A 20,611-nucleotide genomic window follows, 5' to 3' on the forward strand; every position below is an offset into this window, starting at 1 on the left:
AAGTAAAACCACTTGGACTTGCAAGATTTCTCGACATCACTGTGCTTCACATAAATTGATTTCTTCATGTTACAAACGGTGCCATGTAACACATAACGTAGATTCCCGTTGCACAAAATTATTTATCAAATTACACGTTGCTGTTACAAGCTACTGGAATTACGTAATTATTGAAGCGATGTCACATCCGTGCTTGGTGTATTGTATGTATAAGGTGAACCAAATTTTATGAATGAAATAACAGATTTGTAGCTGATGAAATGATTAAAAAAAAAAAAATACCTCTTGAAATGCAATCAAACACAAATTGATACATATCATATGGCATATAGTATCAATCCATCTCCTGGCATTTGTGAAAACGAGCCTCCTTCTCAATATCTATGAATGTGTTAATGTACCTAGGCATCAGTTTGATGTTCATCTTAATTTGGTGTGACACGCCATACATTCTGCATGCTATGTTGCCCGGCATATATCATTAGACAAAGCCTCTTCCGATAAAGTTTCCGTGCAATCCCCTTTGCTAGTTCAATAACTGTTCTCCAGTGATTTGTACAGATAATCTGGCACAAGAAAATGTAGTGCAGCATTAATAGAAAAAAAATCGACTCCATTTCGTCTTTTGTGAAAATCAATTGCATGAAAGTCGACGAGAACCAGCTAGATGAACCACTGGACCAACACACACGATGCAATTACAGTGTAATAATATCATATGCGCATACAGCCCACATGCAGGAAATGATGCTGTCTTCAATTAAATATTGATCCTTTTTTTTTGCGGGTCGCACGAATTGGTGCATTGCAATGGAAGTTCACACGAACATCACAACAAACAATATTTTCTGACAATGTGGATTGTTATCTGCAAGTGTTGATGAATGGAATTACCAAGATCATTTAACTACATCTGGAAATATCAAGTCAAAGAGACTCAGTCCAAGAGCAGTTTCTGAAGAAGGCTGCTGCCTTTTCCTTCAACTTCATGGCCACCCATCTACAGATAGAGAGGGAGAGAGACAGAACGATAGAGAAAGAGAGAGAGAAAGATGGATAGGGAGAGAGGGAAGACATATGGGAATGGGGGAAAAAATAAGAAAACTTTTTTACTTCCTTTCAATAACAAGATCATCCATATTAATCACATAAATTTGAGGGACACTCATCAGATTTATTATCATTAATTTGTTAATTTATTTGTTCTTGTTTGTTTCATTCTTTGTGTGTGTTTTATGACTCTTCTCTTTTCTTTTCTTTCATTTTATTTGACTTTTGCATTTATTAATTTGTATATTTATTATTATCATATTATTATTTATTCATTTTTTTTTTTTTTTTTTGGGGGGGTGGATGGAATTTCTAAAATTTCTTGTGTATTTTTTCCCCTCCAGTGAAGGCATGAATAAGGACATGACTTTACCTCATCAGCTCCTGGGGGGAAACCCCCTTGACCCTGTCCAGGCATCATACCCCCTGGTCTCTGCTTCAGCTGGTTACGGAATAAGTTGGAGGCGCGGGTGGTTGCATCCGGTGCTTCCTTGGCATTGGAGATCTCCACAAACTCCTGCGGGGATATACACAATGGTGTTTAATATACATGTATATCCATCTCTAATTCTCATTTAACGCTGTACACGCTAATCGCGGAAGAGGTTTACGGTACACTATGTGGCGAGTCCTTGGTGAATTAAAACATGTGGATATAGGTAGAAGTGAAATGGAGAGGGAAAAAAGTAGAAGGTTGGAAGGTATAATATTCTTTTCTCAAAAGAGTGTAGTCCTAAAAAGGACTCTAAACCAGAAGAGATGAGAGCCTTGAGTAGTTGGAGAGATGAGAAAAGGCTGGGTTAAGTAGGCGAGCGAAGTTGAAGAGAAGACTCATGCAGGTTGACTGTCCATTTCACTTCTACCTTCGTCCTCTATCCACTTTTCGTCCTTATAGGACTCACCACGTGGTGTACCGTAAACTTCTTCAGCATTTATTCATACCACCATGCAAAAGCCAAACCCTTTAACATTATCTTACATGCCACTATCACCAACTGCAACGAAATAATATGCATACCTCCCAAAGAACTGCAATTCACTTGGCATGTAGGGAGTTAAACCCCCACTTTAAGGTCACTGTGCAGGTTCTGTTTCAATCTAGCTATGAGTTAGTTTCAGAGAGTACATATCTAGTCAAATCAAGAAACTTTAAGCACATCAAGCAAAGAAATTAAAAGTGTTGCAAGATCGTTAATCTACTTTATATTCAGGAAGAGACAATTTAATATCTCATACTCTCATTGTGATGATATGTCTCAATGTCAGATCATTGTCTTCATTACCTGATATCTTTTCCTTGCATCCTGCCTGGCCTGGTTCTCTGCATAGGACGAAGTGCCGCCGGGTCGTACAGGTCCAGTGCTATCTGGCTGACTGACGTAGCTGTTGGCCTGACCTGGCCCCATGCCCTTGCTTGCTTCCAATCCAACATTCTTTTCATCTTTGTTGTAGGCTGAATGAATGAGAGAGAAAAGGGAGGGGGGAAAACCCCATTTTCAGAATAGAATAAGACAAGCACTGAAAGGTGAATTATAGACAGAGATGCCAACATTCTTCAACACAAAGAGTATTCTTAGAAAGAAAAAAAGAAGAGGTTTTTTTTACAAGGGTTGCAAATATTTTCAATCAATTGCAAGACATGTTATCAATTCGGGGACCCCAGATAGATTTTCAAATGATCACAAGTTTCTTGAAACCCCCTTTTAGATCTATAACTAGTTGTAAAACAAAGTGTTACTTACTGGGATCAAGAAGTTCCATAGTGAGCCCAAGTATATCTAGATCCGGTGTAGAGGGTGCCATGTTGTTACCCCCTGGTGCACCGGGTCTGCCCATGTTACCCCGGTAAGCTGCTGAACCACCCATGTGGCTACTTTGCTACAAGGTGAAATAAAGAGAGAGAGAAGGGGTTAGGGTGGAGAAAATGTAACAAAAACCAAGCAAATAACTGTAGTTATTTTTTTTTAAATCTTGCCTTATTTTACTCTTTCCTTCATTTGTCTGCAGAATATTTCTAAAATATTAGGGAGTCATAAGTCAATAAAGAATATACTATCAATCAATATACACAGATATTTGATAAGCATTGTTTTACAAAGGAATATCTAGGTAATATAATACCATTCTGATTTTAAAGTGCACCTAACAACGTCTCTGAGCACTACAAATATCAAACTAATAGGAAGTTTTTATATAGACAATTTCGTTTGCTTATTAAAGCACCTTGTTAAAAGTCAGAGCCACATCTTTCCTGCAGGAATCCTGTAAGGCCCCCATTCCACAGAGGGGAGACCTGTGAAGGACCTCTCAAAGACCAAAAATTGGCAAGGTCTTACAGCAGTCTCCAAGATCACTGAAATTTGTCATATCTGTGGAATGGCTCAGAAAGACCCCTCAAAGATCTCTGAAAGACTGATGGATATTTATTGTCTTACTGGTCTTTGACTAGTCCTATAGAGATCTCTAAATGGTCTTTCAGAGATCTTTTTTGCAACAAGTGATCTTTCAGAATTCTTTCCATGGACTCTGCCTGGTCTTTCAATAATCTTTCAATGATCTCTCATGAGTCTTACAGTGATCTCCGCAAAAATCTTGAGAGACTGCCGAAAGATCATGGAAAAACTAATAGGAATTTTGAAAGTTCATTGAAAGACCACTGAAAGACTGCTGAAAAACCATCAAAAGACTATTTTTTTGTAAGACCCCTGAAAGACTGTTTTGAACCGTTTCAAAGAGTTTTGGAGATCATGGAGACCACTGAAAGATCCATCAGGAATCGTGAAAGACCCCTTGTTGAAAGACCCTTGAAAGATCAAGCAAGTTTCATGGTCTTACAGCAGTCTTTCAATTAAAAATCATCACAAAGAATTAAAGCACAGACTTTGACGAGTTGCCTTTAGCCACACAAAAATAATGACTATAAATCAGAATACTCCATAAGAGAAGAAACAGGTACCTGTCCAGGAGCACTGGCAGTTGACGGGACACTGGTCGTTGATGTTACCGCCATGGTCTTCATCCCTTGCTGGTGTTGCTGCTGCTGCTGTTGTGGTGGTTGTTGCTGGTTTTGGGAGGTGGGTTGGGGGATTTGCTGCTGTGTTTGCTGCTGTGGAGTGGTGGTAGTGGTTGAGGTGGTTTGGTTTGGGTTGTTGCTGTTGTAGCTGATACTTGCAAGGCTTGGCAGGTTGATGGGAGTGGGGATGGAGGTGGGCATCGGTAGTCCAGGTCGGATTCCACCACCAGCCTGGTATTCAATCATAAAGGAATAGAGAGGATATTTGCATTTTTATTTGATCGATGTGTTCTTCAGGGCTTATATCAATCGAAGGCCATCAGAGGCCTCTGGTGCCCTTTTTATTAGCCTTAATGCCCCTCTCATTGGCCTTGGAGATATGTTGTACATTTTTGTATCTTCTTCCCCCACTTGTCCTGTAATATTAAATGTGCCCTACAGAAAAGTGGCCTTGCCCTGAATGTGTCAAATAGAATGGTGTTCCATGATTCTACATACATAATATAAACATACATACTAAACACAACAGTCCGAACAAACAGCCTGTGAGAAAAAGCATGTAGTGGAGATAAATCAATCAGTGCTTACTCACCTGAGTTGTGGTCATGTTTCCAACTGGAGTACGCCGATTCCTCGCTGAGCTTGTCAAGTCCATGTTGGGTTGCATACTACCAAACATGTCAGGTCCCATACTGCTCTGTCCCATACCCTGTGACATGCTTCCTGGTGTCATGGTACCAGCACCGCTCATCTGCTGCTGATTCATCCCCGGAGGTACCATCCCCGGATTACTGGCGGTACCTTGGTTGGGGTTCATCTGACCATTGTTCCACCGCATGTTACCCGGCGTCCCCGCCCCCGGACCGGCAGAAACCGGCATCTGTCCACTTCCACCAGGCATCTGACCTCCTTGCATGCTCCCCATACCGGAAGTCATCCCCATCGAGTTTGCCCGTTGTAGTTGCGGCTGTTGGAAGGGTTGACTGTACGGCTCAGGTTCCATGTTGCCCGGCGTCATCTGCTGCGGCATGCTCAGGCTACGGCTAAGCATGTGCTGCTTCATGCCCATGGCACCCATGCCGTGTCCCTGGCTCAGGTTGGGGCGGGGAATGTTGGGGTTGATACCAGTCGGCCTCATGCCCCCCATACCGGGATGCTGGTTGGGGTTCATACCCATGGATCCCTGGCCCGGGGGCATCATGTTACCCATACCTCCCATCCCTCCAAAGTCCTGGGGGTAGTTCTGCCCCCCTTGGTAGCCCATATGCTGGCTTTGAGGTGGCATCATCTGGCCGAATGAAGGTTGCCTGAAGTCTGCACCCGGTGCTCTGTGGGGATACTGCTGGGGGCCACCACCCATTTGATGCTGTCCCATTCCTGGCCCTCCACCCATCGGGTGGTTCATCTGATTGGGGAACATCATCTTCTGTTTGGGTGGCTAGATATGGAGGGGGGAGGATAAAAATGGAATAATCACTTTCATAAATCCAAGGTGAAACTGGTAATAACATAACTCATGTGGCACCCTTTAGGAAAAGATTAACATTCAATTTATACCACATAACCAAAAATGCGAGATGGCTGAAATTAACACTTAGGTCTGTTATATTGGTTTTCCAATTACAAACATAATCACAATATAATATAAGTGGTAACAATTTAAACAGAACATCAAGGCAATAACACTTCCCATAATAATGACAAATATAACTGTTTTAAATCACTTTGGATAGTTTGATAATTCAAATTATCCATAATTGACCTTTTTCAATATATATTTCCACTGCTTATCTAAAACCCAGAGAACACATGCATGATAAAGTATAGACAGAACTTGCTACACAATTATAAAACTGAGATTGGAAAAAGGTCACGGGAAAGAACGCAAAGGGAAAAAAATCAAAGGATGCAGTCTGTTACCTGTATGCTGACATTAGGTGGAACAATGTTGTTTGATGCAGAGAACTCATTGTAGCCTTGTGAATCCATCTGAACAAAATGAAAAAAGGTATAAATTAAATCTGATGGAAATACAAAAGGTCTTGAAGGAGAATTAATCATCAATTATTGCTTCCAAAACAATGTAAAGTATGTTTTGGTGAAAAGGGAGAGGGGGGTAGATCAAACAATATAAGAGGTACTTCCATGAAAAGTAGAAGAGGTAGATGTATGTTGCCCACCGGAAAACATTAAAAAAGAGAATTGCAAGTCTTAGAAAATGAAGGGGCCATTTTTTTTACATTATCACTACATTTTTTTAATATCCTTATCAAGGACAACATTTGTTGTACAAATTCGAACTTGATGCAATGTTCAAAAAAGGTAAAAAAGAAGGGAAAACAAAATTGAGAGAAAGAATGAATGCTCCTTTTTTCCGATAGAAGATATGTCCTTCAACTATTAAGCCCTTCACCCATTAACTAGACAGAATATGGCAGAAACTTTGCATCTCTCAATGCCAATTATAATCACTTTTTTGTTGGTGGTTGCAACTTTTCCCGCAACACCGACCTGTGGTCCCGAAAAGGTCTGTTGTTGAGATTGCTGGTGCAGCATCATAAGATTCTTCTGTTGTTGCTGTTGCTGTTGTTGCTGCTGCTGCTGTTGCTGTTGTTGTTGTTGTTGCAACATCCTTTGCTGCTGCTGCTGCTGCTGTGCTTGCTGTTGTTGAAGCATCTGTTGTTGCCTTTGTTGTTGCAAGTTCCACATCTGCATGAGGAGAGCAATGTAAAATAAAACGATTCAGAAACTTGACTCATCTGCAGATGCTTGAAGTTGCATACACACGGCTACACTCCCTATTCTACACAGACAGAAAATGTTTATGCGCACACTCGTATCATTTTAGCCATTTTATGATCTGAGCCACTGGAACTATGCCTGGGATTATCATCTGGGGCCCGTTTCATGAAGAGTTACAACTGTTGTAACTTTGCCATTATGGCAACTACCATGGTAACCTTGATTTTGACTGGCTGCTGAGCCCTGTTGCCATGGTAGTTGCCATAATGGTAAAGTTACAACAGTTGTAACTCTTTATGAAACAGGCCCCTGATAACATATCAGAGCTCTTTCGTATTGTTTCTGTATTTGATTTTGCTCTCTGTTAAATCTTGCAATGGCTTTTGATAAAAGCAAGAAGAAGAAAAATTTGAGCAAGTCTTTAATGTTTTGCAACTCATTTCTCTTCAAATCCACACAGATGCTTTCTTCCTTGATAAGTATTCTCATGCACAGTTTTTTTTCTGATGGAGAGGAGTATATTTTACTAGTTGAGTTCCAATTACAAAACTGAAATTCATAGATTTAATCATTGATAAACATAATTTTCATTCATAATTTTGAAATGAAGCATTGATAATGGAATCTTTTCCAATATAGCTCATTAAATGTATCCACTGGGTTAAAACTTAAGTTTTGCCAGAATGAGCCATCACAGAACATAAACTTCCAAACATGAACTATATTTGATATTACTCTAGGATTAATGTCAATAACATATTTCTACTATGCAATCTGTTCTCTCATGATTTTTGTTGTTGTAATATCTATGTGTAAAGGCATCACTAATGGACCTTCAGCAAGAGGCCATTATGACTTCCAAATTACCATCTCTATCAAACTAACCTGTTGCTGTTGTGGCTGCTGGGGCTGCATCATCTGATGCTGCTTCTTGTTCTGCTTGAGCATCAGTGCAGCTCTTAATTGTCTTTGCCTGGATGGAAACATCCCAGGTCCTTGCATAGCACCACCTGGCCCACCCATGCCCTGCCCCATGGCATGCTGCTGCTGGCCTTGCTGCGGCGGCATTCCATACCCTTGCCCCATGTGCGGAATGTTTGTCGGTGTTGGGTACCTTGGTCCTTGACCCTGCGGCCCACCCATCATCATCCCTGGCATGTTCTGGCCAGGCATTCCCATTTGATGCTGCTGCTGTTGTTGCTGCTGTTGTGACATGCCCGGCTGTTGCTGCTGAGACTGATACCCTGGCATGCCCGGGTTGCTGCCACCCATCCCTGACTGGAAGTTCCCTTGTGGCATGCCTGGACGGGGTACACCTGGCTGAGTCAACAGATCTGTGATAGGTGACACCCTGGTATCCACGTTGCCTCCTGGAGTCTGACCTTGTGAACCTGGTGTTCCATGCCGATTTGGAAGCTGGGTAGGTCCCTGCTGCTGTTGCTGCGGTTGTTGTGGCATTCCTCCAGCTGAGTCTGTAGAGCCTGTACCTCCATTGTTCAGACCGAAGGCACTCTCTATCTCTGGCAGCGGAATGTTGCTGCTCTTCAAGAACTGCTCAAACTGTTCAAGGAGCTTGACATCATCTTCGGACATGGGTTGCTCTGGTGTTGAATTCTGTGAGAAATATCAGCATAAAATCAACACCATAGTAAAAATTAATGTAAAATCAAAATATTCATATAAAATCATTCATATAAGAGAATGTAGGTACATAAAAACAGAGCAGGAAAACAATTCAAGAAACTCATACTTTTTTCACGGATGACAATCAGTGTAAAAAAGATATTGAAAATAATATACAATAATACATTTCTAAATCTTTACAAATCACTAACTGCTTTATAATTAACAGCATCCATCATTGTTTCAGTTTCCTCTAATTGTTAAAAAGAGCTTAACTAGAAAAGACCTCCAAATACTACCAAGTGTGCATGAGTACTTTCCATATTGAAATACATATAAAGAGATTCACTTACAGCTTGTTGCTGGGAATTTTGTGATTGCTGCTGCTGTTGTTGCTGTTGACCTCTCAACATCTGTTGCGCCGCCATGCTCTGAGCAGCTGTCATCCCACTATCTACTGGTGCAGTCTGGTTAGGAGGAGCCATCATGTTGTTCATTGACTTGGGCACCTGAGATTGAGGGCCCCCAGATTGGTTGTTCCTTTGATTAGGTCTACCACCCTGACCAGGCATGCCACCCAGCATGCCCTGCTGCTGTTGACCAGTCATCTGAGGGGGCATGCCAGAGCCACTCGATGACATCTGGTTGCTTTTGCCATCCTTGGTTTGGAACGGTGGTCCAGAGCCACCATGCAGATTGGGCTTCACTTGCAATTCATTTCCTGTGAGAGTGTCATTACCAGAGTTTTCTATTTCTCTCAAGAGATCATTCATGGCACTATGCTTGTTGGGGTCATTGTCTTCAAGGGTCTCAAAGGCTTGGATCAACTGCTTCATGATAGCATCAGGATCTTCCAAACCATCCCCAATATCGCCTCCAACACCGAGACCTAGGCCACCATCCTGTGATGAGGGCATGTGGGGTTTGGTCGTCGTTACCGTCGGGCTTGTCGTGGAGTCCTGCGAACTCTTCCCTTCATCGTCGCCTTTCATGCCCTTCACAATGTTATTCACAGAGGAATCATCATCCATAAGGAGCTGTTGTAATAACACATACTGCCCTTTCTTTTTCTTCTGTTGGTTGGTAGCATTACCACCATTACTGCCGTTTCCTCCATTACCACTACTGCTGGTACACTGTCCATTGTTGTTTGACTCTGGCTCTGCATCGCCTTTCTTCCATATCGTCGTTGTGGAAACCACTGTACTACTTACAAACTCTGGCTGCTCTTTGGGCAAGAGTCCCGTGCCAAACATCACCTTCTTGTTTCCTTCCAACAACCCTCCAAGGATCTTTGGGGTCTTCTTATTTTGTGAACCATCTTCATCGCCTTCTTGACCTTTGGGTTTCTGAACTGGCACCTTGACAGCCTTCTCCATCATGTTGCGTAGGGAATTGTTGTCCAGGACTTCATCGTTCTCTGGGAAGCGCTTGACATTCTTCTGCGAGCCAGGAGTTGATGATCTGTTTTTGCTACTGTCAGGATCACCCTGGGTTTCTGTGAGGGGAATGGTTTGGTAAATAATGTGAGTATCTGTCCATTTTAATGTTAATATAAAATAAAATAGAATGAAATGAACCAACAAGCTGACTTCATAAGTATGTCTTAATACTCAGATATTGACCGAAGAAGAACTATTGTATCAACAGTTGATCTCTAAATTCAACATCTGACCACTATGATGAAGGACTTTCCACTCTTGATTCAGACACATCTAATAAAGCTCAATGGTCCCGTTTCATAAAGCTCTTTGTAAGTTATGCTATACATTGAACTATAACTATACATTAACCCTATCTTAACTGGGCTATTTCGGACCAGTATATACTGGGGGGGGGGGGGTCAATTTGACCCCTCCCCCCTCAGATCTTGGCTGCTGATTGCGCAATCGCCGCAAAAATTTGCAAACTACAAGAGTGTATAGTGAAATTTTCAAATTTTTTTTTATTTTTATTTTTTATTAATTATGCAAATAAGCATATGAAATTTGCCATAAATTTGGTTTTTTGTGTATGTATTTGCCTTTAACTCAATTTATATAGCTAGTAGAATGCTAATTTTTGGTGGGAGTATCAATTATTACATTTCTAACAAATATCTACCAAAAAATAGCAAAAATATAATTAATTTCTTATGTATTTTATTGTTTTTTAAATTCTTATGTATTTCTTTGTATTTTCAAACCTTTGTTTTTTATTGTTTTTCCCGATAAACTTTGTCGAGGACCCTTTTGAGATCATATATAGCATAAAATAAATCCATTTAAACCAACAAAACTAAAAATAATCATACATTTATGATTTTTGGTCGAAAAACACAATTTGCATTGACTTTTTACATGGAATCACGTTTTTGAGCAATTTCTGGTCTGACATGCACTTACAAAACGTTGCGTAATTTTGGAACTGCGTACCCGGGCGTCGCAAATTTGGTCTCAAAAGATGCGCAAGACTTAAAAGTAAAAAGTCAGAGAGCGGCGCAGTCAAAAAAATTTGTGCGACGGCGTAGTGACAAAATTTGTTGAGGGGTGTCAATTTGACCCCCCCCCCCCAGTTTAATAAGGCTTAAGCTATAATCACAGCTCTGTGCGTGAACAAAATATGTTCTTAAGTGCATAGTAAAGTTCCGTATCATTTTTATTCCAATAAACTAAGTTGAAATATGATCTTGCAGATTAATATTCTTGTTGTTAGCAAGTATATATAAATGCAAGTCTGTCAAAATTTGAAATTCAGTCCCAGTTTGGAACACAATCAAAACTCTATGATTTCTCCCTTAGACAAGAACATGTTCCAGACATGCATAACTTACAAACAACGTGATGGCTCTTCCCCCCCCCCCTTACCCAGCAACTGCATGATCCATTGAAATAGACAATATCAAGTAAAATCATCATGACAGTCTCGTTTTCATCGGAACTCCCTTTTTCTGAGGGGAGGAGGTATAACTAAAAGCCGTTGCACATGATAAGGTAATGATTACATGTACATGGCACAACTTACCATCTTTTTCTTTGAGGAGATCTTGCAACAAGTTATCATCCTTGCTGTCTCCATCTTTTTCATTGGTATCAGGGCTTGGGTTCAAGCTTCCGGAATCATCCAGTCTGTTATTCCCTTGATTCCCTCTTGATGGCCCACTATTGTTCATCATCTTGTACATATTCCCTTGATTATTTTCTGGCAAGAACACGTCATCTGTATTATCCTGGTTGCCTCGAAGGCTCCCCGTGGTAGCAGTGGCTGCTGGTGGCATCTTGTTGCGTTTGGTCATGTCACCGGGACCGCCGTTGGTGCCGGGGGTGCCAGCACCTCCACCGCTACCACCACCTGCAACTCCGCGATTGAACATCATGTTGGGGTTTGTCCCCCCAGACATGCCTCGGTTATAGAGTGCATTGTCCCCCATGACCGGGCCCATCCCAGACATTTGATTTGAGTTGTAATTCATGTTTCCACTGAGCATGCTTCCCGCAGTTCCTCCTGCCCCACCTTGTCCACCATTCATGGCCATGTTGCCCCTTCCCATCATGTTTACACCAGGGTTCAGGACACCGCCATTACCAGCAACTCCGCCCACTCCTCCTCCTCCTCCTACACCTCCAGCTCCACAAACAGGTCCGGCTGGACCCCCACCACCAGCAACGACCCCAACGGCACCTCCACCACTGCCGTTCCACATGCCGGCCTGGGACTGCTGCTGCTGGTGTTGCTGTTGCTTTTGCTGCACTAAGTTTTTGAGTTGCATTATTTTCTGATGAGACATCCCTTGTCTCTGATTGGAAAACACTTTCAACAACTGCTCCGTCTTCATGTTCGACATGTTGTTCATATTTGTTGGGTGTGGTGCAGGGTTGACATTCGTTGAAGGTAATGAAGTCACTGGCGTGTTACGGTTCGGATCCATATCTCTGTACACCAAAAAAGACGTAAGTAAAATGCATATCAGATGTGTCGTCTATCATCATCATCATCATTAAAATTATCATCAAAATCATTATCATCAAAATCATTATCATCAAACTTATTATCAATATTGTTGTTATTATTATTATCATTACTATCATCATCATCATCATCATCTTGCATCTATTGAAGCTTTTAGGAAACATCTCTTGGTTTCGACAGAAGAAAAATAGAAAGATCTTACGAAACCCCACAAGACCCTGGAACCAATCACAGAACTCACCTCATGACAGTGTGGACACAGACGACATATTCCAGCTGACCGGAATGATGGTGTGTGGTGTAGAATGATGTCTGAATATTCACCCAGTTGTCTTTGGACAGCTGAAATTTGTACATGGGCATCAGGCTTTTACCTTTCTCCATAGCTTCAAAAAGAATAAAATAATGAAGGATTATCCATCAATTTACCTTACCTAACACTGTTTATGGATTGAGGAAAAGATGCAGTAGTGAGTTCACCACTTCCAATACACTGAATATTCCACCTATAACACACTTGATTGATTGTAAGTAAATCTGAGGTCCCTAAATCAATCTTTTAGTGATCACCTGATGTTCTTTTTTTTTAAGAAAAGACAATAATATTGATTAGTTTATGGCTGAATTTGATTGATCGATTACCAATATATCAATTACAACTGATATTTCCAAAAATTACAAATAAGGGTGGAATATCAATATGAATGCTTTCCTGCTTGCCATTGAATTGAACTAAATATGAAGAAAGGGAGTCTAAGGTATCCTTACGACTTGATTCCCAAAATTTGTCAACAGTTGAAAAAAAATGATGAAGTTAGAATTGCCAGAGTGAAAATATGATTTCACATCAAACATTCAAAGATTACTTGGAGGCATTTCATGAAAGGCCTTGTCTGATGTTTTATCTGACAGATACTATAGCAACAGTGTTCCTCAGCCAATCAAAATCATGGAAAGATGCCAGATCTCACCATCAGACCACAACAAATGTTGATGAAAATCTTTCCATGCCCTTTTCACCAAAGACTTGCTTTACAGTTTATTGACCTCACTCACTCACCTTCATCGATACGGTTCTTGAGTTCCGTTCTTGAGCTTGCGTGGCAGTACTTGAAGATGGTCTGTTGCAGCATCTCCTCCTGCGAGAACGAAAGACCTTTGACCCTTGACAGGTCGACCGACTGTATCACATACTCCCGACTCAGCTTTGTGGTGAACTCCTCCATGGCGTCGGATATCGAGTTGTGCTCCTCCGGCAACGCCCGCCTTGCGATGCAGAATAGGTGAACTGTACCCTCTTCAGAAACACCAAGTAAAAAGCAAAAGTCAAAGAAAAATCCATAAGCACCAAGTGAGCACCAATACATAAGAACACTAGTCTGCAGACACAGACGCTGATTGAAACTTTGATCAACAAGTGGATCTTCACACAAAGACTAGCACAATTACAACCTGTTTCAATTTTAGAATGAGAGGGGACTTTTGTACACAATTGGCAGGGAGTTTTAGGGTATAGATATTCAGACCTTTTGTAAATGTATGGGACTACACTCAAATCAACAGCTGAACAGTTTCAGCTGTTATCAGTAACAGGGAAATCAAAAAGCGAGTCTTTGCACTGGACCATTTTTTGTCATTACATTTTTCCTAAATATACCGAAAAAGAATTTCATTCTCTTAGCTCACGATGATTATTTTAATTTTTCCCTAAACTTTCAATCATCCTCAAAAGATGAAAACTGTTGACAACAAATCGAGGTCCAAACTTCGTTTCAAGCAATACCTGCATCACTATTTGAGGAGTTGCTCTCTTTGTTGATGGCCGGTTTCAAGATGGCAGTGCACATCATGGTATCGTAACGCTCTGCCCCCAGCGATTCATCATTCTCCGGTTTCACCTGCATGCGGCACTTGAAAGAGCGATTACGGCCACACTGGGGAGCGTTGCCTGCATCCGGAGCCCAGATGCTTGAAGTTGCTGCAAGCAAAGACAAGAAAATTCACAAAAAGTTTCACAACAGTTCTAGAATTATGAGTAACATTTATGAATCACATATGAAACACCCAAACCCCTGAAAAATATAGAAAGAAGGAAATAAAATGAGAATTAATAGTAATAATAATCAATATCAATTATTGTCTGAAATTCCTCATGTCCGATGATTTAATATTTTGAGAGTATTTACGAATTACATATAAAACTATTGACTTAATACAAAAAAATATTATAACAAGTGGAATGCCTCTGGCCGTCTCACCTGCATCACGCGATTCAATATAGCAGCAGTGCTGATTTTGAAAACTACTATAACTCGCACAAGATGTTCAGTGATACTTGGTTACTCTTATTTCCACGTTTTATGAACTAGACCAATACACTTATAGAGATATGATGGCAATTCAACAAATACCCCCAACGTGGTCAAAGTTCTTTGACCTTACATGACCTTTTACCTTGATCATGTGACCTGAAACTCACACAGGATGTTCAGTGATACTTGATTACTATTATGTCCAAGTTTTATGAACTAGACCAACACACTTTCAAATTTATGGCTGTAATTCAACAAATACCCCAATTTGGCCAAAGTTCATTGACCCTAAATGACCTTTGACCTTGATCATGTGACCTGAAACTTGCACAGGATGTTCAGTAATACTTGATTACTATTATGTCCAAGTTTCATGAATCAGATCCATAAACTTTCAAAGTTTTGATGGTAATTCAACAGATACCCCCAATTCGGCCAAAGTTCATTGACCCTAAATGACCTTTGACCTTGGTCATGTGATGTGAAACTCATGCAGGATGTTCAGTGATACTTGATTAACCTTATGTATAAGTTTCATGAACTAGGTCCATATATTTTCTAAGTTATGATGACATTTCAAAAACTTAACCTTAGGTTAAGATTTTGATGTTGATTCCCCCAACATGGTCTAAGTTCATTGACCCTAAATGACCTTTGACCTTGGTCATGTGACATGAAACTCAGGCAGGATGTTCAGTAATACTTGATTAACCTTATGGCCAAGTTTCATGAACTAGGTCCATATACTTTCTAAGTTATGCTGTCATTTCAAAAACTTAACCTCAGGTTAAGATTTGGTGTTGACGCCGCCGCCGCCGTCGCCGTCGGAAAAGCGGCGCCTATTAGTCTCACTCTGCTATGCAGGTGAGACAATAAAATGCTTTGCTGTCAGGAAAATCCTCTCATCCAGACATGAGCATTGTTTTATACCTGGTCACATTTACTCTTTGCATGGATGAAGCAAGATTACATGTGATGCAAAAAGAACAACAGGGACCCATGTCATAAAACTTGTTATAAAAACAAAGTTACAGTTATCGTTAAAAACTACTGAAATCCTTCAATCTGACTGGCTGCTTACAGTTGTGCTCAAAAGTTAGTGAACCCCTTCACAAAATGCACTCCTTCATGCCGAGTGTTAAATGTGAATAACATCATTAGTATGTTCTGTGAGCCCATAGAAACAAACTTGATTTAATGTAACATTTTATCACCTGAAATCACAATCAAATCTCTAAAACTTGGCAGAACTTGAAGACTCTAAAACACGTTCATTTTTTAATGGGGTTCACTAACTTTTGAGCACCACGGTAGGTTGATTTGGACACCTTTTTTTATTGGTGTTTATATATATATATATATATATCTATATATATATATATATATATATATATATAATATAAATGTTACTTGGGTAGTATCTGTGACGGAGTGTGTGCTCTAAAAATCCACATTGTACTTTCCTACTATCTGGCCCTCTTTCATTGATACCTTTTTCTTTTTCATTTAACATGCTTGTCTCTTTCCACATACTGTACGTCATTCCATTTAGTCAAGTATATCTTAATATTCAGCTTTCTTATGTAACGTAAATTATGTGTTAAGTCTTATGCATTGTAACTTGTGACTTGTACCTGTTCAATCAATATATTATATACATGTATTATCACCCTGCCTATTGCCAGTGAAGGGGAGTTTGTCCCATCATCACTGGCAGAGGACCTGGGTTTATTGTACCTTCTCTATTTCATTATGAAATAAAGATGATTATATATATAATCGTTGGTATTATTATTTTCATCAAAGGATGCCCTACATAGCACCATGGGACTTAATCCAAATCCAGTTAGGATTAATGAAGAAGTAATGATCTAACCTGTACTGGTGGATGGGTGCAGGCACTTAGTAAAGGGATTATGGTCTCCAACATGAACATAGCTATAGATTGACGTTCCTATTAGATCCTCCTGTACACAAGATAAAATAGAAAAGGAAGAAAAGAATGAAGAGAAAATGCATTTTATTTAATGAATGTGGAGCGTTGCGGCCAGTGATTTAGTCTCTGGACTTTGGTACAGAGGGGAATGGGTTCAGGTCCCAGGCATGGCATGGCTTCCTTTAGCAAGAAATTGATCCACTTTGAGCTGCACTCAACCCAGGTGAGATAAATGGGTACCTGGTAGGGATCAATTCCTTCATATGCTAGTGCACCGAAAAAAATACCAGGCTAGTAAAACTCAGGATAATATCATAAAATTCCTTCAGCACATAGAGCTGTTAATTCATAAAGTGATCATAGGCATTATACAAAAAAAATGATTATTAGTGTGGTTATTCATGAACAGAGGTATCATTAACATTTTTAATTCAAGTTCCAATAAATGATGAAACTGACAAAACAAGAAGCTGCAACATTTTGAATGTTGACGACATGAACTTATTCATACTTCTTCAAAAAATGACACTTCATTTTTCCTCATAAATGTAACTCTATATTTGCTCATTTTGCAAGGTGATGTCAGTGAGAGTGCCTGCATGAAGGTTTAGGGTTTCATGACCTGCCACTCATTTAACATGACACGGTATACACAAGCAGGCACTCAAGTCCACAGTTGATACAATTACTACATACTCCATGTACATGTAGAGTTGACAAGAAAAGGGTGTGTTTACCATATTGCACGAGATCGAGAGAGAGCATTATATTCAAAGAACTACATTAATGAATTATGGTAATAAAAGTCGAAAATATAGTTGATAGTTTTTTTTTTTAATGGATGAAAAATTAGGTTAAACCGTATTGATTGAAAGAGATCACAATATTCAAAGAGAGCTACATGTACATGAAATAAATGATAGAAATGTATTTGCTATTAAACTACATATATATAGTGACTTGTTTACATAGCTTATGTGTACAAAAAAAAATATCTTTATCATCATATCATATATTTCGATCTTTCTGTCTTGTGTATCCTTTCACACACAAAAAAAAACTGCAAAGTTGCAGTTCATTATTACAACTTCACATCATCACCCCCATTGCTTTTCAAACAAATAGGAGGACATTGGGGAAGATTTGCTTCATCATTTTTTAGTTGTATTTTAACCCAATGATTTCTGCAACAGTCCTGTGATATGAAAGATGAAATGCCATTTATAGCTTAACACTGCATTTTTTTAAAGTGTAAAAAAAGGGCCCATTTCATTAACAAATTCATGTAATGTATATGTACATGTAGGTCTAAAACATGTAGGCAATATGTGAATGTGTTACAGATCACATGTGGCGTTATTGTAAGTCTATTATAGTCTCCATCGGTGATCCTGAAAAACACTTTGAAAGTCACACTTAACAGTAAAACAAGATACACAATGGCATGTTTCCCAACAATAGTTTAAAATGTCACTATCGTGTCAATATCATACAGAGATAAAACTCCATGTTGGATGTTATCTCCAGACATATACATGTAATCACAACCTTTATGAGATATCCCATGGCAGAAGTTTAAAGATAATGCGATATAATGCTATTAAAGGAGAATTAAACCCTTGGAGCTAGAATAGCTTGTATAAAAATAGAAAAATCAAAGAAACACATCTATGATAGTGTGAACAAAAATTGGAATAAGAAAGTTAAGAGCATTGGAATGTTGAGATTACTATTATGCTAGGAAGATTCTACCCCCCCCCCCCCCACTAATATTTGTAATATCATAGAAGTACAAATCTCACCTTTGTACACAAACATATGCCCCAAAACCTCCAAAAAATTTGAGCTCATGCTTAACTCTTTGTCCATGACATATTTTATGAAACCTCTATTACAAGTCCTCCCATGAAAAAAAACCCCTGATCTATGGATAGACTTGACAAAAATGAAAATGTAAGTAAAATATGTAAAAAAGAGTACTTGGAGAATTTGTACATCTGTGACCTCTCACATGTTTGTAACATATATGTACTGTACATGTACATGTAGCTAATGAATTGGAGGATGTTCACATCATTAGTGATCTTAACATTCTTATTAACTTTCTTATTATTTGTTCAATTTTTCTAAACCTTCTACTGATTTGTTTCTTTGATTGTTCTCTTTTCATGCAAGCTAACTTGTTCCCATGGTGCCATTCTCCTTTAATTTAATACGGATTAATGTATGCAGGGCACAAATATCATGCTCAAAGATGATTGTTAAGCAGCCATTGAAGTACTCGTCAATTGTAATTCACATGTTCACGTACATGTACCTGCATGTTCAAAGGATCGAGTCAAAGGTGAATGAGATATCATTATCATTCAATCTCACTGCTATCCTAACTCACGCACTCAAACACGTTTTGGGGTTTGTTTAAAAACTGTCACTGCATTTCAAACATGGTTCTACTCCAAGAGCGCATTTCATAAAACTTATATTATAATTAATAACAAATATGCAATATAGAGTTAAGAGCTACTTAAATCCTACTATCTGATTGGCTAATATTAAAATTGAGCAATGTTATTATGTCAAGTCTTCATCAAACAGGACTGAGGAACTTATCTATAGCATCCGGGATCCCCAATTTTCCATTTTCTAAAACTGGCAAATTCTGTGTTTGAAATTGAAATTAAATTTTAATTTGTTCATTTATTTCTTAGTCACTTAATTTAGCTGAAGTGGCTACCCCGGGTACACAAGACATCATTGTCAACATTGTAGAGGTGTTGTGACTCAGAGGATAAGTCACCCAAATTTTTAACCACAAGGTCCAGGGTTCCAATTCCACCACAGCACTCACATTCTTTGTCTGGGCATTTATCTACATTTGCCACTCTCCACTCAGGTGTAGTAAATGGGGACCCAGTAGGAAATTATTTCTTTCACACTCAAGCAACCGATCAGAGTAGCAATGCTAGAGCCAAGTAATAGTTTGAAGTGATTAGAAACATTGTATTAAGCACCATATAAATGCTGCAAATTATTATAATCATTATTATCAATCAGATAACGGCTACATTGGAATACAAAAGATGAAAGATAAGAATTTTATCAAACTGAATACTCTTTCACTGCATCTTCCACAAAATTAAACTGCACTTCACGATTCTCCCTCATGTACAATGTAAATGCATACAAGTTACACACACAATCCACTATAAGGAATAGAAATGGGAGGAAAAGCCGGAGGAAAAATTGAGCAGAATAAAATCAGAAAATCCAATCTGACAACTCCTATACTTGGATCATTACTTTCAAGGCATTGTCAGCTACATGTAGTACTCCCACATATGATCTCTTTTTCAATTTTAAGGAAAAACATACATCTGAGGAAATGCTAGTTTGTATAGAATTAGAAGCAGGAAACAGAGAGAGAGAGAAATGATAATCAATTATTCATACAGAAAAGAAGATCATGCATTCCTAATCAATTAATGACGTTGCTCAATAAAGGCAATTCTTCAAGTGGAAATCAATCATCGATTTACATTAAATGCTCTGCAATGGTAATGAAAATAGGAAAATGCAAAAATCTGCAATTGAGGTTGTGATTAAAATCCCCTAAAAATATGAGATAGGATTTTAAAGATTTTTTGTCATACTTTGATTATTTTTTATGAACATTTGCAAGCTCAGACGTTTGTATTCTTTTTTAAACATTCAATAAAACATTTAAATAATTTACAATCCTTTTTAAAGAAATACAATTGATTATATAACTGGATAATCTGAAAGGCTATAACTATCTCAATCTACATCACTAAGACAAAATGCATTCTATTTTAAACATACTGACAAACCAATCTAAATTAAATAATTCTGACACTTTCCCTTAAAATCTACCAAATTTATAGTACTTGAGTACTAACATTTTGCTTCCCAACAGAAAATTATACGTGTATTAGTTTTGCAGTAGGGATTGAAAAGTTGGCAATAGCC

At 39.0% G+C, this 20,611-nt stretch overlaps 1 protein-coding gene across 1 annotated transcript; it reads right to left on the reverse strand.

Moving 5' to 3' along the window:
• Positions 1 to 271: 271 nt before the first annotated feature.
• On the reverse strand, positions 272 to 18,947 carry LOC129260696 (neurogenic protein mastermind-like). Its single transcript, XM_054898651.2, has 16 exons — positions 18,942 to 18,947; positions 16,565 to 16,655; positions 14,160 to 14,354; positions 13,437 to 13,673; positions 12,618 to 12,762; positions 11,432 to 12,339; positions 8,782 to 9,926; positions 7,691 to 8,419; positions 6,575 to 6,772; positions 5,984 to 6,052; positions 4,656 to 5,501; positions 4,007 to 4,294; positions 2,793 to 2,928; positions 2,334 to 2,503; positions 1,424 to 1,567; positions 272 to 1,000 (listed from the first exon to the last, which is right to left on the reverse strand). The coding sequence occupies exons 1-16, from the start codon at positions 18,945 to 18,947 to the stop codon at positions 938 to 940; spliced, it is 5,370 nt and encodes a 1,789-aa protein (XP_054754626.2). The 3' UTR covers positions 272 to 937.
• Positions 18,948 to 20,611: the final 1,664 nt, after the last annotated feature.

The sequence above is a fragment of the Lytechinus pictus genome, chromosome 1, assembly GCF_037042905.1.
Source record: "Lytechinus pictus isolate F3 Inbred chromosome 1, Lp3.0, whole genome shotgun sequence".
NCBI classification, from domain to species: domain Eukaryota; kingdom Metazoa; phylum Echinodermata; class Echinoidea; order Temnopleuroida; family Toxopneustidae; genus Lytechinus; species Lytechinus pictus.

Excerpts from the sequence above, each read along its gene's own strand:
- LOC129260696 (XM_054898651.2), bottom strand. Across the intron at positions 14,355-16,564 it reads GCACCCATCCACCAGTACAG|CAACTTCAAGCATCTGGGCT; the intron begins GTTAGATCATTA and ends CTTTGCTTGCAG. Across the intron at positions 12,763-13,436 it reads CAAGAACCGTATCGATGAAG|CTATGGAGAAAGGTAAAAGC; the intron begins GTGAGTGAGTGA and ends TTCTTTTTGAAG.